At 41.0% G+C, this 16,898-nt stretch overlaps 1 protein-coding gene across 1 annotated transcript; it reads right to left on the bottom strand.

Moving 5' to 3' along the window:
* Window positions 1-3,802: 3,802 nt before the first annotated feature.
* Window positions 3,803-4,539, bottom strand: KRTAP7-1 (keratin associated protein 7-1). The gene has a single exon (XM_006935932.3). The coding sequence runs from the start codon at window positions 4,460-4,462 to the stop codon at window positions 4,199-4,201; it is 264 nt and encodes an 87-aa protein (XP_006935994.1). The 5' UTR covers window positions 4,463-4,539; the 3' UTR covers window positions 3,803-4,198.
* Window positions 4,540-16,898: the final 12,359 nt, after the last annotated feature.

Below are 16,898 nucleotides of genomic sequence, written 5' to 3'. Positions count from 1 at the left end.
TAGCTGAGTCGGTTGAGCGTCCAACTTCAGCTCAGGTCATGATCTCACAGTCTGTGGGTTCGAGCCCCGCGTTGGGCTTTGTGCTGACAGCTCAGAGCCTGGAGTCTGCTTCGGATTCTGTGTCTCCCTCTCTCTCTGCCCCTGCCCTGCTCATGCTCTGTCTCTCTCTGTCTCTTAAAAATGAATAAACATTTTTTTAAAAAATTAAAAGCAAAAATAAAAATAAAAATAAAAATAAAAATAAAAATAAAAATAAAAATAAAAATAAAAATAAAAATAAAAATAAAAGAAGGAGGAAGCTACAGCAGAGACCATGAAAGGGGACTACAAGCAAAATGCAAGCCAATCTTCCCTTCAAATCCCCAGAGAGAATCAAGGCCAACAACACTTAGAAAAGTGTACGCATTGGGGCTGAAACAGAGGTAGGGTGGTTAAATGAAAATCTAGTTGAAGAACAGGAGGGTAGGAGGGCCACTGACCTTTACAGTCTGACATCTGGAGACACACCCCGCCCCAGCCTAAAGGTCAGCCAGCCCCTCTTTTACCCTAAGGTGAATCAGTTGTGAACTTTTCCCCCCCACACAGCGCTCCAGTGCAGCTTCGTCCCTGTGTCATTATTAAATCTGAAAGGACAATTGGCAGGTCACGGCACTGATTATTCTAGCACATGATGAGGCATAGATGAGCATATATGGCAATAATAGCGTAGCAATGAGCATGCTTCACACCCATATCCTAGCTTCTAAATAGTCATCTTCACTCAAGAAATCTGGAGTCCTGGAGAAATGACTGATTCCTTGACTGGAGAAGAGAAGTTCAAGATGAGCCTGGAACATTCTGCTGAGCCAGAAAGTAAAGAACTGATCAAATAGTGATGAGGGCCATTTCTAAAGAACTTAGGAGCCTGTGTGAAGATTTCCTCATTGTCCAAATCTGAGGCAATCTGAGCATCAAAATTAATAGTAACATTAACAGATTATAACATTGAGTAAAATAAGAATCCACATGCCCATGCTGCTATAAACATTGATACAGATACATAAGCGCACAAAATATAGATGGGGAAAAGAAAGTTCTTTCTTAGGGTAGAATGCCAACGAATAAATAGAAGAAGGATTTATAAAATTAGAAAGTTGCAAATGCATCCTAAAATTAGTGGGTAAAAGCTTGATAAGGAATAGGATGTTTACGTAGTATCTGGGTATCAACACACTAATGACTGATGACAGAACTTCATAGTCAAGGGGAAACAGCAACTGCATAGTGAGGAAGCGTGAAGAACACTACTTTTACCAAGTGATCAAAATCCATACCAACCAAATTTGCATAGGACAACGTCATGTGACTCCTGATTCAACACACCAAGAAGAACACAGCCTGGGGGGTGCCTGGGTGGCTCAGTTGTTTGAGCCACTGACTGGCTCAGGTCATGATCTCACAGTTTGGTTCATGAGTTCCAGCTCCACGTCAGGCTCTGTGCTGACAGCTCAGAGCCTGGCACCTGCTTCAGATTCTGCGTCTCCCTCTCTCTTTCTGCCCCTCCCCTGCTCACGCTCTGTCTCTCTCTGTCTCTTGAAAATAAAGAAACGTTTAAAAAAATTTTTTTTAAATGAACACAGCCACTTCTATGGCATTTGTACCACAGATATTCAACATGAACCTAATCATGAGGAACGTCAGATAATCCCAAATCAAGGGACATTCTAGAAAACAATCAACCTGCATCCTTGAAATTAGTTGAGGTCAAGAAAGACTGAGAAAGGCTGAGGAACCGATCCAGACTAAAAGACTAAAGAGACACACACAATCCTGGCTCAGATCCTGGACAAGGGGAAAAATAACTATGAGGGACAAATTGGGACAATTAACAAAGTTTGAGTATGTACTGTGGATTCAATAACAGTTTTAATATTAAATATTCTAATGTTCATAATCATTCTGTCCTTGTTCTAAGGACAAATGAGCATGATACCTAAAAGTTATTCTGAAATGGATTTGCCACTCTGTAAATATTATATTATGAAATATATATAATATTATACATACACACAGTAATGTATGTGTATTATATATAGTGATAAAGTAAATGGGGCAAAGTGTAAACATTTAATAAACCCAGACATGCAGAACTGATTTGCCCTGTCCTGACAACTTTTCTATGAATCCAGAATTGTGTCAAAATAAAAAAAAAAAAATCTAACTGGTGAAACAAAATGATTATGGTTTTAGAACAATTATGGCTTTAGGTAAATGTTAGCCATGATGACAGAATCTAGACTCTACTGGTTGATAGAGATCCCAGATCACCTGTTTGGTACTTGATGCTTCCAGAATCTTCCCACAAATGGGTCAGCCTGCCTATGTGTTGGAGCTTTGCAAGTGAAAGCCCACTTCGTCTTCAGAGAGCCCTGCTCTTTGTCCCTTTTGCACACTGACATCTGTCTTGATATGCAACTCTTACTCGCCTCTCTCATGGTCATGTCTATAGACCCAAACTTCCCTTCTATGAAAGCTTACAACACTGTTTATGTTATGTTTCTATGGACGAGAAAAAAAATAACTCCAAAGGACATTAATAGAACAATCAAAAAAATTGTACGTACAGTATGCACTGTAATTTAGATGGTAATATTATGTCAATATTAAATTTCCTCATTTTAATAATTACACAGTCCTTGATCTTAGGTTAAGTGCCATATATACACATGGATGTTATCATAGGCTGTTTTCTATTTTAAGTCCTTGGAAGGAAATAAGTAAAGAATATCTATCTTTGGATAATCATTTATGGCACATTAATTGGTATAAAATAGGAGACTCTCAAGTGCCTTTTAAATATGGAATAAAATAGGGGCATCTGGATGGCTCAGTTAAGTATCTGATTCTTGTCTTCAGTTCCGGTCATGATCTCATGGTTTGTGGGATTAAGCCCCGCATCGGGCTCCATGTTGACAGCATGGAGCCTGCTTGGGATTCTCTCTCTCCTTCTCTGACACTCCTCGCATTCTCTCTCTCTCAAAATAAATAATTAACTGTGAAAAAAATATTGAGTAAAGTATATTGAAGTCTACAGGACAAGGATTATGTTTTATTTATCTGTATGTTTCCAAATCTTACAACAATCTTTGGTGTTGTGTCTACTTGGTGAGTGTCTGCTGAGTGAGTATCTCTTGAAAACAGGCAGCTTCTCAAGCTGGTCTCTATCTTAGTTGTTTGTTACAGCCCCCAAATTCTTAACACAGTGGCCAGAGCCCAGTAATACTTCACGCACACATGAATGAACTTTATATTGGATTATATTATATATTTTTTAATATTTACATACATATATATTATTTTATTTTATATATTTATTTTAAAATTTATATATTTATTTCATATTTATTTTATATGTTTATTTTAAAAACTGAAACCATGGGGCACCTGGGCGGCTCAATCGGTTAAGCATCCAGCTTCAGCTCAGGTCATGATCTCACAGTTCCTGGGTTCGAGCCCCACTGTAGGCTCTGGGCCGACAGCTCAGAGCCTACAGCCGGCTTCGGATTCTGTGTCTTCCTCTCTCTGTCCCTCCCTTGCTTGTGCTCTGTCTGTCTCTCTATCTCAAAAATAAATAAACATTTAAAAAAATTAAAAATTGGAATCTCAACATAAAGGGGGAAAAAATGATTAGGTATCACCCTCTCCTGGAATGCAGTCTTAAGTCCAAATAAGATTTGGTTAAAGTCAACCATCATAAGTAGAAACTGGCTAATGAATTCAAAAGCATAAAAGCAGAGTAAAATAAATAACTGGAACACAAATATTTGTGCTGAATGAAATAGATTTATTGAGAGACTGACAGCAAAACCCCTTCCTACCCACACCCTATTGTAATACATTGATGTTGATGTAGAATTTAACAGTACATGAGCAAAGTAACTAAAAGAGACAAACGACTTGCTTCACTGCTGAAAGTCAGGTATGTCAGAGAAACACATCTTGCTTTCTTTGGCTGTAAGGTGAGGATCAGTTCAGCATCTGATGTCTGGTTGCCTTGTTCAGCATCGTCAAAGACCAGGGCCTCAGTAAGAAAGCAGCAAGGTGGAAGAGATATCTCCCAAGCACATCTGGAGGCAAGAAGACAGCCGTTGCTCTTCAGGTTGTTTCGCACACAGAGAAGCGACGGAGAGTTCTACAGTTGTCTGGAGCCATTGGTCCATCAGTACGTGCTGTAGCCGAAGCCAGAGTTAGAGCCCCATGGCCTGCAGCAGCTGCCACCGTAGCAACAGCCCCTGTTGTACATGTTGCTACCGCCAAAGCTATAGCCCAGGGAGCCGTAGCCATTGCACCCGTAACCATAGTTCAGGGGAGAGCCCAGGGGCACGACGCAGTTCAGGGGGGTGGCTCTGAAGGTCCTGTGGAAGTTGGTTCCATAGCAAGGATAGCCTGGGAAGTAGCTTCCACAGCAGAAGAAACGAGTCATGGTGGCAGGAGTTGAGGAGAAATAGGGTGGATTGTGAGGAGCAAGTTGCCCAAGTGTGAATGCAGGTCTCCTCTTGCAGAGGGCTTTTTATACCTCCAGCTGGTGGGCATGACACAGTTGTCTAAACATCTTCCCATTAATTTGCATAAATAATTCTCTTACTTGGCAATAAAATGCCCATAAAGGAACCCACAGACTCACTGCCCACGTTTTTGTTGGCTTTTCTATTTGCAAAGGAATGTGTTGTAGCTTCAAAGCCAGGGCCGTCCTTGACACACAACTGAATTCTTTTCATCAGTGTCCCGCAGTTTAACCACCGTTTTGATTGCATCATGTGAGACTCTTTAAATCCTCTGATTATAAACTCCTCCCAAGACACAGCTGGACCAAAAAAGCTTTGGCAACAATGTAAGCTGTTCTACGGAGTCTTGAAATTCTCTCCATATGCCATTCAAAAATATCAGTATAACAACTGCTCCATAAGTACGAAATTCCTCTTGGAGCAAAGAAAATTATTTGCAGCTACAGGTGGCAGTTGCACAAACACTGTGAATGGACTCAGCACCACTGAATTGTTCGCTTTAAGATGGGTCATTTTATGTTATGTGAATTTCACCTCAATAATTTTGTTTTCTTTTTCTTTCTTTTTTTTCTCTTCTTTGGGGTTTTTGTTTTTTAGTTTTCAATTTTTAAAACATTGCTACACATATCCATCAAAAGAAGGCTTTTTACCGAGGCGGTGGGGACACCAGACAATAAGATGACTGAGCCTAATCTACAGGTAATTTTCATGTATTTCATTTATGAGCATCTTCCTTGTTAATGAACATCTTTTTTCATGCAGAACATACAATTTTTGTTGTAAATCATCTTGAACACTGCCAAGCTGTCTTGTGGAGTTGCTCCATTGGGGCTAAGTGGAACGATGCTCAATTTCAAAGTCACGTTGTACCACGCTTGCTTCTTACCGACTCCTAGTAAAACAAGTTTGGATGCTGTGATCCATTACGAAATACCAGTTATATTTAAGGAGCACTTATTTCTGCTTACATCTTGCCCCGTCTGACCATTTCTCATGACGAAGGTAAACCAGAAAGAATTTGAGCTCAGCAAAGTTAAGTCTACATCAATGCAAATGTTTAGGAAATAATCTTGGTATATAGGTGAATAAGGGTCTGGATTCTCTGAAGGTAGAAAATTTCATCGATATCAACTCCTTTTGCTTATTGTCTCCTTAGTGGACAATCATAAAGCCCAACAGGCAAAACGAATTATTTCAGTCAGACATCTCTCTCTTTATTAAGATTTCACCTCTCTCAGTTTCTTTGATAGAAGAATTGTTTACGTGCAATGACATGTAGAGCTAGAGTATAATGCAAAGTGAAATAAGTCAGTTAGAGAAAGACAAATACCATATGATCTCACTCATAGGTGGAATTTAAGAGACAAAACAAGTAAGCAAAGGGCGGGAGCAGTGGGGGGAGGAGAAATAGAGAGAGAGAGGGGGAGGCAAACCAAAAATCCAGCACTTTTAACTATAGAGAACAAACTGATGGTTACCAGAGGGGAGGTGGGTGGGGGATGGTTGAAATAGGTGATGGGGATTAAGGTGATGTATGGAAATGCTGTGATGAGTCCAGGTGATGTATGGAAATGCTGAATCACTGTATTGCACACCTGAAACTAACACTACATTGTATGTTAACTAACCTAGAATTTATATTAATTTTTTTTAAAAAAGAGGAGAAACTTTTTACAGATCCTTTTACGCAAGTAAATATGGCTTCTTTTATTCTACATATTGATTACATGTTGTGAGAGTTTATAGTTGGAGAGACTCCGAAGATAAGGTCTCTTTTCACAGTCAGTTTTTAACAAAAGAAATGAATTAAAATGATAAGACGCTGTGTCTTCAAGGGTCCAAATTATATCAACTCTACATCAGCTCATCCAGAAAACTTGAAATATGTCTGTGAGGTGACTGCCCTCATTTAAATGCGACAGTCCGGTGCCTACTTGAAAAGTGTTAACTGCGGTTTAGTAGGACACTGGAACCTGTAATTTGGATCTGCTGCCACCTGGTGGCAGTGGTATTTCAGTTACTCGGTCTGAACTGCGGGACTGGACTTGCCGGCCGGGGAGCGTTGCTCAAATAACAAGCAGACAGGACAACATCCTAAAGAATTTGTTTGAAATTTGGATTTCCGGAGCCCTCCTCTCCTACTACCGCCATGAGATTCTGGAAATCAGTATTTTTAATGAGAATCTCTCAGGTGATTCTCATGAATAAATCATCCTGATAAATTCCGGGCCAGCCTTTCATGAGATTTCAAGGAATTTGTCTTTGCTTGGGCTGTGTGAAATTGCCCCAGGCTGCTTATCTCTCTTGGACAGGCGTGTGCGGCGTCAGTCACAGGTGGCCTATTTCCTTTTACTCTGGGTGACAGAGATAATTAAAGAAAAAAAAAAAACCCTTAGTTTTTCTTTTCCATTCCCCTGTGTTCTGTTGCTTTTCTCAGGACATACCTGAACAGAAAGGGAAGTAACAGCAGGGAATCCAGGCATCTCCCCAGAGGTAAAACCCACCAGACATGAATTCGTTCCCCGCCCCCACCCCAGCTTTTATTTGTTTGTATTTCCCATCTTCTTTCAGACTTCCCCAGAGCGGGGAAAAATCCCAGCCAGGTATTTGATCATGATTTAACAGTTGCTTTTATTTTAAATATTAGTAATAATCAATATTCATGGGAGGCTTACTCTATACTAGATTCTGCTCTGACCACTTCCCATGTGCTATTTATTTATATGTTTTATCAGTATGTGTAGTGAGAGGACTTACTATGCACTTTTCTAAGCACGTAGCAGATGTTAACCCATTTAATTTTTACAGTGATCTTATGATGTGGGTATTATGATACTTTATAAGAACACTGAGGCCAGAGGGTTTAAGTAAATTATTCAGTGTCACATGGCTAATAAGCAGAATCGGCTCCAAAGCCATGATCTTAACTACTTTGCTGAAATGCCTTTGATATGTCATTAATACTTGAAAGGGCTTCAGCTAATAAAGTGCCTCAGATCACTTTGTTATTTTCTTGAAGAACACATCAATAAAGAAAGGCTAGTTTTGCTGCTATACCAAGCCACCCCAATTCTCAATGCTTGTTATGATCAGAGGTTTGTTTCTGGCTCCCAGGACACATCTCTGGGCATCTTGGATAGACGTTCTCATTCACAGGTGCAAGGCGACAGAGCCTTCATTCTCTAAAATACTGCTGATAAGGGAAGAGAGAGTGGCGAATCATCGTTAGTTCCCAAAGACTCCCACCAAACATCATGCATCGTCTTCACATTCTTTTCATTCTGTAAAGGAAGGTCCATGAGCAGCAGGAAATCCACAATGCCGAGAACAACATTAATGACTTCCACAGAGAGCTTTTATTCCTTCCACACACTAAAAAGTCTGTAAAATGTATTTTAATGTTTTTAAACACATTTCCCAAAATTTAGAAAATAAGATGAAAGCAGAAACAAAGAGGGTTTTTTTAAAGATGAATGTAATGTTAGTATCACATAATTAAAATGGCATAGTTTACCATTTTATTTTGATTATAAGACAGCATAATTTAAAATCGTTCCAGGGGAGCTTTGGGCGGTTCTGTTAGTTAAGTGGCGGGCTCTTGATTTAGGCTCCCGTTATGATCTCACAGTTCATGAGATCGAGCCCCACATTGGGCTCTGTGCTGACTGCACTGGAGCCTGCTAGGGATCTTCTCTCCCCCTGTCCCTGCTTCTCCCCTGCCCCCACTCTCTTTCTCCTTTTCTAAATCAATAAATAAACATTTCAAAATTTTTAATAAATTAATAAAATAGTTCTGATCCTGGGCAATCTTAAATACACAACTTTCTGTGCAATTCATTCGCCATCAATCTGCCATGTGGTTACAGATTATTTGATACTTTTAATTTTTTCTCTTTCTCTTCTTTCTTCCATAGCCACTTGGTCACTTTGTAATCTAATTGAGGGAAAAGCTGTCATAAATAATAGTTTGACAAAGAAAAACCCTCCATGCCAATTAATTTGGAGAAAAAAACCTTTAGTTCTAATACCAAATTTCATTTTATCTATTTGAATGTGTATATTCAATGTAAAGAAAAGAGGGGTGCCTGGGTGGCTCAGTCGGTTAAGCGTCCGACTTTGGCTCAGGTCATGATCTCACAGTTTGTGAGTTCGAGCCCCGCATCCAGGCTCTGGGCTGACAGCTCGGAGCCTGGAACCTGCTTCAGATTCTGTGTCTCCCATTCTCTCTGCCCCTTCTCTGCTCACGCTCTGTCTCTCTCTCTCAGAAATAAAATAAAAACTTTAAAAAGTTAAAAAAAAAAAAAAGAAAAGAGAAAATGAATCAACACGGTAGTATCTAAAAGGAAGAAAGAAGAGAGAGGAGGTCTACTTCACACGGTCACTTGGAGATTTAATGGGCATCTTTATTAGGCGGGGATGCTTCACTTCACATCCTTTCTGCTCCTGCAGGGGTCAACTTTGTATGGTTTCAACCCATGTCAAGCTGGTATAAAACAATGGTGTTTGCCTCATTCCCTCACCAGACATCTCATACCTCCCATACCTTTAACTTCTAGAAAAGACACTGGCAAGCCTATGTGGTGTCCATACATGTGTAAGCCAGAAGTGTAGGGGAGTCGATGCTTCTCTTTGACCAAGAAAGATGGGAGTCGGGGGATATAGGCTTCCCATCTTCTCTGTAGATGAACTCTCCTGGACAGTTAGACATCTTCTTGGGGAATGGTGTCATGGAATCGAGCACATAGTGGTACTTAGTGAGGTCAACTCAATAAGGCATTCTGAGTGGCACTGTGCACTCTTCTGTTTCATCCTCTTGCCCCACAGCCCTGCTCCCTAAGAAAGAAGCAACACATAAACCCTTTATCTGAAACCGTTTTCTGGAGAACCTAGGCCAGAAGAGTAGCTCAAAAAAAATTGTCTTAAATAATACCATTTTTGAGATATAATTCACAGGAGAAAACTCACCCTTTTAAAGCGTGCAATTCAGTGATTTTTATATTCACAGAGTTGTGCAACCTTTCCATTTCACTGCTATCCAATTTCAGAACATTTTTATCATGCCATCATCCCAAAAAGAAACCTCATAACCATTAAAAGTCACTCCCCATTCACAACCACTAATCTGTCATTTTCAAAATAAAATGTGTTTTGCCCTAGTTAAAAAGCTTTCAGTGATTTCCTATTGCTCTTAGGGAAACAAAATTCAAACTTCTTACGTGGTCTGGTTCTTATCAGCCTTCCAACCTCACTTCATATTACTTTTCCTCCCAGATCCTGTGATCCAGCCCCAATGGTCTTCTTCCTCACGGTCTGTTTTCCTCACTAGAATGCCCTGATGGTAGCACTTTGTCTGATATGTGCCTAACACATAGCTGGAACCCATTCATATATCTTAATCTCTTGAATGAATGGATGAATGAGATGGTTGTTGGAGTGTGCCATGAAAGATGAGTATGATATCAACAGGTGGAAAACAAAAGGTATTTAGGAAGAAGGAACATCACAGGCAAAGGCAGAGCAGAAGTGGCGGGGTTCATTTGGGGATTGATGAGCTGATCCATTTAGATGGGGGACTGCACTGTGTAGGGAAGTTAAGGAAACATTTTTGGGCAAATGAGGGCAGAGTTAGAGAAGGAATGGCCTTATATGCATGACAGGTATGGGGATAGATAAAGAGCAGTTACTAAAGGATTTAATTGAGGAAATGATGTGATTAGAGCTGACTTTGTGTGAATGATGGGTTTCAGGAGACAGCTATGAAGGGAGGGACATCTATTAGTATTCTACTGAATTGTCGATTTGAAAAATAATTGAGAATCTGAGTTAAGCTGGTGGTAATAAAAATAGGGATAAGAAGACAGACTTGAGTGACATTGTAGAAGGAAACCGTACAGGACTTAATTAGCAATGGATAAGATGTCACCATGAAGGAAAGAAAGAACTCAAAGAACCACTCCTGACACATGGCAAATGCACTTCTCATAACGGCAAGAGGGAAATCAGGAAGAGGATGTTAATTTTGAGGGGTCACTTGTGCCAAGGAAGTTATATAGGCACACCTCAGAGATATTGCAGGTTCAGACCAGCACGAGTCAGGGAATATTCCAGTAAGGGAAGTCAAATGAATTTTGGGGTTTCTCAGTGCATACAAAAATCAGGTCTACACTATACTGCAGTCTATGAAGTGTCAAATAGCATTTTGCCTACAAAAACAGTGTGCACACCTTAATTAAAAAATACTTTATTGCTAAAACAAAAATGCTAACCATCCTCAGAGCTTTCCACGAGTCATAGTCACTGATCACAGATCGTCACAGCAAACACAATGATACTGAAAAAGTTTGAAATGTTGCAAGAATTACCAAAATGTGGCACAGAGACACGAAGTGAGAAAATGCTGTTGGAAAATTGGTGCTGATAGATTCACTTGACTTAGGCCTGCCACCAACCTTCAGTTTTTTTTTTTTTTAATTTTTTTTCAACGTTTTTATTTATTTTTGGGACAGAGAGAGACAGAGCATGAACGGGGGAGGGGCAGAGAGAGAGGGAGACACAGAATCGGAAACAGGCTCCAGGCTCTGAGCCATCAGCCCAGAGCCCGACGCGGGGCTCGAACTCATGGACCGCGAGATCGTGACCTGGCTGAAGTCGGACGCTTAACCGACTGCGCCACCCAGGCGCCCCAAGTTTATTAAGAAAAAAAAAAAAAAAGACAACATCTGTGAAGCACTTTTAATTACAACACTGTGATTAAACTTTTTAAAATAAAAAGAAACAGCTTAGAAGAAAAAAAGCCAATTGGAACAATTGGGCCTTCATCTTCTTTAAGGTAATACTTCAAACATTGTTGGCAAATATGATCCACCAGATAAAAGGAAAAGTCTGAGGGATTCCTGGGTGGTTCAGTCGGTTAAGCATCTGACTTTGGCTCAGGTCATGATCTCATGACTTGTGGGCTCGAGCCCCGTATCAGGCTCTGTGCTGAGAGCTTAGAGACTGGACTCTGCTTTGGATTCTGTGTCTCCCTCTCTCTCTGCCCCTCCCCTGCTCGCTCTCTCTCTCTCTCTCTCTCTCTCAAAAATAAACATTAAAGAAAGAAGAATAGGGGCGCCTGGGTGGCGCAGTCGGTTAAGCGTCCGACTTCAGCCAGGTCACGATCTCACAGTCCGGGAGTTCGAGCCCCGCGTCAGGCTCTGGGCTGATGGCTCAGAGCCTGGAGCCTGCTTCCGATTCTGTGTCTCCCTCTCTCTCTGACCCTCCCCCTTTCATGCTCTGTCTCTCTCTGTCCCAAAAATAAATAAACGTTGAAAAAAAAATTAAAAAAATTTAAAAAAAGAAAAGAAAAGAAAGAAGAATAAAGAAAAAGTGGGGGATATTTCTAGGGGGGATGAGGAACAAGGGAACTCAGAGATGTCAATAAACAAGACACAGTAAACAGAGAGTAGTAGGAAAGTCACGTTCACCAAGCTAATGGGCACTATAACAAAGGGGAACGTTCATGGTCAGTAAAGTCCACAGAACCTAATGCCAGAACAGAGTCAAAGAGGATAGGATAGGGATCACTTCACTGAATTTGGCAGAAATTCCTATTAACGACCTTTGAGGAAAAACATTCAGTGAAAGAGAAGGGGAGAATCTTCACTGTAAGTGATTAAGAATGGCAGCCCTGGGGCGCCTGGGGGGCTCAGTCCGTTAAGCGTTCAACTTTGGTTCTGGTCGTGATCTCACAGTCCGTGAGTTCGAACCCCACGTCGGGCTCTGTGCTGACAGCATGGAACTTGCTTCGGATTCTGTGTCTCCCTTTCTCTCTCTGCCCCTCGCCTGCTCGCACTCTCTCTTTCTCAAAAATAATATACAACATTAAAAAAAAAAAGAATAGCAGTGCTAATTTTAAAAAGAATTCGTAAATGTAGACCATCCTTCACAGATGTTTATTACGGAAGGGAAGAAAAATAATAAGAAAACATAGCTCAACAGGTAGGATCAAGCAGTAGTTTCTGCTATTTGTTGGGTTTTTAATATATAATGGAAGAAATCCGAATGTTACAACTGCTGCATTTTATATGCAAGGAAAGCGAGATTCAGGAAAGAAAGTGGCATGCCTATGTTGCACTGCCAGTGTTGATTGGAGCCTAAAATCAAAAAGTCTCTGTCCTTATCCATTCCAGGCTTGACCCCAAACCAATTTCTCAGAAAAATCATTGATTGCTTTTCTGCACCTTACCTCCTGTGGTGGGCAGACTTAAGGTGGCCCCATGACCCCTGTGTCTTATAGTCATACCTTCGAGAAATACTTTTCCTGAGTGTTTCTGCGTCCTGTGACTTGCATAGAATAGAATGAATAGAATATGTTAAATGAATACAATATGATGAATAGAATGGAAAGAATATGGTGTCATATAATATAATGACAGTGACGGGGTGTCACTTCTGGGGTTATAGTATGAAAGACTGGAACATCTGTCTTGATGAGAGACCTTCTCCCTTGCTGGTTTTGAGAAAGCTAGTTCCACATTGCAGAGACCCACGTGGCAGGAAACTGGAGTCAGCATCCAGCCAGTAACTAACAAAAGAATCTTAGGCCCTCGGTCCGAGAGGCTACAAGGAATTTAATTCTACCAACACCCATGTGAACTTGGAAGTGGATCCTTCCCTAATCCACCCTTGAGATGAGAATACAGCCCCAGAAGACATCCTGGATGCAGGATGAGCCCCAGAAACACAGAACGAGCAAAGCCATGCCCACAGTCCCAACCCAGAGAAACTGGGAAAATAAATGTGTGCTGTTTCAAACCACTGTTCGCGGCGATACTGTTACACAGCAAGAAAACACTAATACACACTCCCTACACACACACACACACACACACACACACACACACACACACACACACACGCATGCAGATCCAATCTGTCACTGATCCAATAGGTTCCAAAATGTACCCAAATCTGTACACCTTTCTCTACCTCCGCCATCACCAGCCACGAACAGACATATCTTTTTGCTCTTTACTCACTGCTTCAAACTTGAGGTGAGTTGCTCTTTTGCACACTACTCGGCACAGGGAAGAAGGCGGACGGGCCGGCTCCCCCATTGCATCAGGCTATCGAAATTGCTTCCACCTGTTTTAGCAGCTCAGCACATCACAAACCCTCGCCACTCTGCCTTTAAAGAATTCCTTATTTCTTTTCTCCTCTGAGGACAATCTTTTTCTTTTTCCAGGATTGTTATGATTTGCCCTTTTCTTAAAATATATATTTTTTTTTCTATCATTTCTAGGGATATGGAGGAGTAGGAGGTAGGCATCTGTGTTTAGTCTGTCGTTTTGATACAATACCCCTTCCAGAGTAATTTTTACTGTATTATGCTGCCTCCCCAAAAATCCATTTATAGACATTTTTCTTGGAACCAAATTCTGGCAGGAACTTTTCATAATGGTTCTTGTAAGTACTATGCAGCCACTACAAATTATATTTATGAAGAATATTTGATGCCATTGCCAAATGCTCGCACTACAGTGATAAGTAATAAGACCTTATGAAAACTGTATATTGAGTCTTCCTCCTCCTTGAAACAAAATTTTAAGCCACACAAATAAATGACATCCACAAGAAAATAGAAAGGACGGGCTGATTGCCAAGTAGTATTCCATTGTATCTATATACCACATCTTCTTTATCCATTCATCACTTGATGGGCATTTGGGCCCCGTTCATAATGTGGGTATTGTCCATAGTGCTGCTATAAACATTGGGGTGCCTGTGCCCCATTGAATCAGCATTTTTGTATAAGAGAATATCATGCTAAGCAAAATAAGTCAGACAGAGAAAGACAAATATATGATTTCACTCATACAAGGAATTTAAGAAACACGGCAGATGAACATAGGGGAAGGAAAGAAAAAATAAGATAACAGAGAGAGAGATAAACCATAAGAGACCCTTAAATCTCTTTAAGGTGGGGGGGATGGGCTAAATGGACGATGGGCATTAAGGAAGGCATTTGTTGGGATGAGTACTGGTTGTCATATGTTAGTGATGAATCACTGGGTTCTACTCCTGAAACCAATACTACACTACACTGTATATTAACTAACTTGAATTTAAATAAGTTTTTAATAAAGAAAGAAAGAAAGAAAGAAAGAAAGAAAGAAAGAAAGAAAGAGGGGCTAAGAATGAACCTTGCAAAAGCCCTAAGAGACTGAGAGCAGAAGTAGAGAGAGGGACAGCTGGCACAGAAAGGGCTGGGGGGAGGGGCACTAAACAAGACTGTGGAAATCCTGGAAGGCTTCCTGGAGTAAGATGCAAGCGAATTGATTCGTAAAGACCTAGAAGGGAGCCTGAGGAGAAGGGAGCCAAGAGAACTGAGCAAAGGAATAATGGATCAAAGGATCAATGGAGGAAAAGGAAGATGAAAAAAACACTGCAAATGTTAAGCCTTGAGATACCGATATCGTAGGGCCTGGCACACAAAAGGGATCAATGGCAATTTTTAAAAAACTTTAATAAACTGGCTCTAATTGACTAATTAGTAAAGTAAAACAAATATGGTTCTGAATAAAATCAATATTGTAGCCTTTAGATAGCAGCCAAACAGGCAGTGCCAACACTGAACGCTTTTAGGAGCCCATCCTCAAGCCTGCTGCCCTCTGCAGTCCCGGCCACCATCACAGGCCCCACCACAGCCACCATCACAGACCCCATTCAGGGGAGCCAGGGCGTTGGGCAGCCTCCAATCCGTGTGCTGCACGGGCAAGCCATCCAACTCTGAAACTGCCCTGGTCTCCTCGTCCCAGCATCTTCCTAGGCAGACTGGAGCCAACCAAGTGGTGCCAACAAATGTTAGCTCTCCAAAAGCAATCCATAAATCCTTATCAAATACCTTTAACTTAACTCAGCTAGACTTCTGAGTCCCTATTCCACCTGTCTCAGCAGAGATTGTCCTGGAACAATTATCCTGATGTTCCTTTTGTCTATCCCTTCTGTGTCTCTCCATTCCCTAGTTAGTGAAGAACAGAGCATAGGCTTTAGGCAGGAACTAAAAGATGCTTGTTGTCTCACTTAGTCGAAGAATATCCAATTTCCCTGATTTCCCACACAGAGAAACAAACAGATTTAAAAACAACAACAACATGAGGTGCTTCGGTGTCTCAGTCTGCTTAAGGATCAGGCTCTTGATTTCGGCTTTGGTCATGATCTCACGGTTTGTGGGAAAGAGCCTGCTTCGGATTCCCTCTCCTCCTCTCTCTGCCCCTCCCCTACTGTGCTCGTTTTCTCTCTCTCTCTCTCTCTCTCTCTCTCTCTCTCTCATCTCTCATCTCTCAAAATAAATAAATAAACTTAAGGGACAAAAAACAAAAAGAAACAATAGGGCACCTGTAGAGCATGTGACTCTTGATCTCAGGGTTCTGAGTTCAAACCCCATGCTGGCCATAGAGTTACTTAAAAAAATAAAAGTGAAAAAGCAACAACAGCAGGGGAGTCCGGGTGGCTCAGTTGGTTAAGTGTCCAACTCTTGGCTTCAACTCAGGTCATGATCTCACAGTTTGTGAGGTCCACACTGTCACAGTGGAGCCTGCTTGGGATTTTCTCTCTCTCTCATAAATAAACTTTAAATAACAACAACAGCAGCAGCAAATTATCAGGGTTCCTAAATGTCATAAACAGTGGGCCCCAAAATGCCTTGCAGTGACTGGTCTTATGATTCTATCCAATAATTCTATGCATTCTTTCATATATGAATCCATAGACACTCTTTTCAGTGCACACAATGAAATCAAAACATTAGAATGTTCTTACACCAGGCTTGACACCCTCCAGAAAATTGAGGTTGGACAGAAAAATTTGGAGATAACTTCAAAACCAGCAGCAAATAAGTAAACACCTATTCTAAAGAGTCATTAAAAGATTTTTTAAAAAGTGTTGGTCCTATAATTCAAAAGAAAAATAATCATTAAATGTATTTATTCGTACAGTCCACAAATACTTATTCAGCATGCTTTGTGTACAAAGTACTAGTCACTGTTGAGAATATCAAGATTAAAAGGTACAGTCACAGTCTCAAAGAAATTTGTGAATGGGGGCAGGGGGCCAGGAATGAAGGAGATAGGTCAAAACTGGGTTAATATGTAAGAAAACCAAGTGCTGGGGCACCTGGGTGGTTCAGTCGGTTAAGCGTCCGACTTTGGCTCAGGTCATGATCTCATGGTTCATGAGTTCAAGCCCCACATCGGGCTCTGTGCTGACGGCTTGGAGCCTAGAGCCTGCTTTGGGTCCTGTGTCTCCCTCTCTGTCTGCCCCTCCCCTGCTCATGCTCTGTCTCTTTCTCTCAAAAATGAATAAACGTTAAAAACA

This window comes from Felis catus, chromosome C2, assembly GCF_018350175.1.
Source record: "Felis catus isolate Fca126 chromosome C2, F.catus_Fca126_mat1.0, whole genome shotgun sequence".
Classification (NCBI taxonomy): domain Eukaryota; kingdom Metazoa; phylum Chordata; class Mammalia; order Carnivora; family Felidae; genus Felis; species Felis catus.
This window is presented reverse-complemented; position numbering and strand designations above follow the sequence as displayed.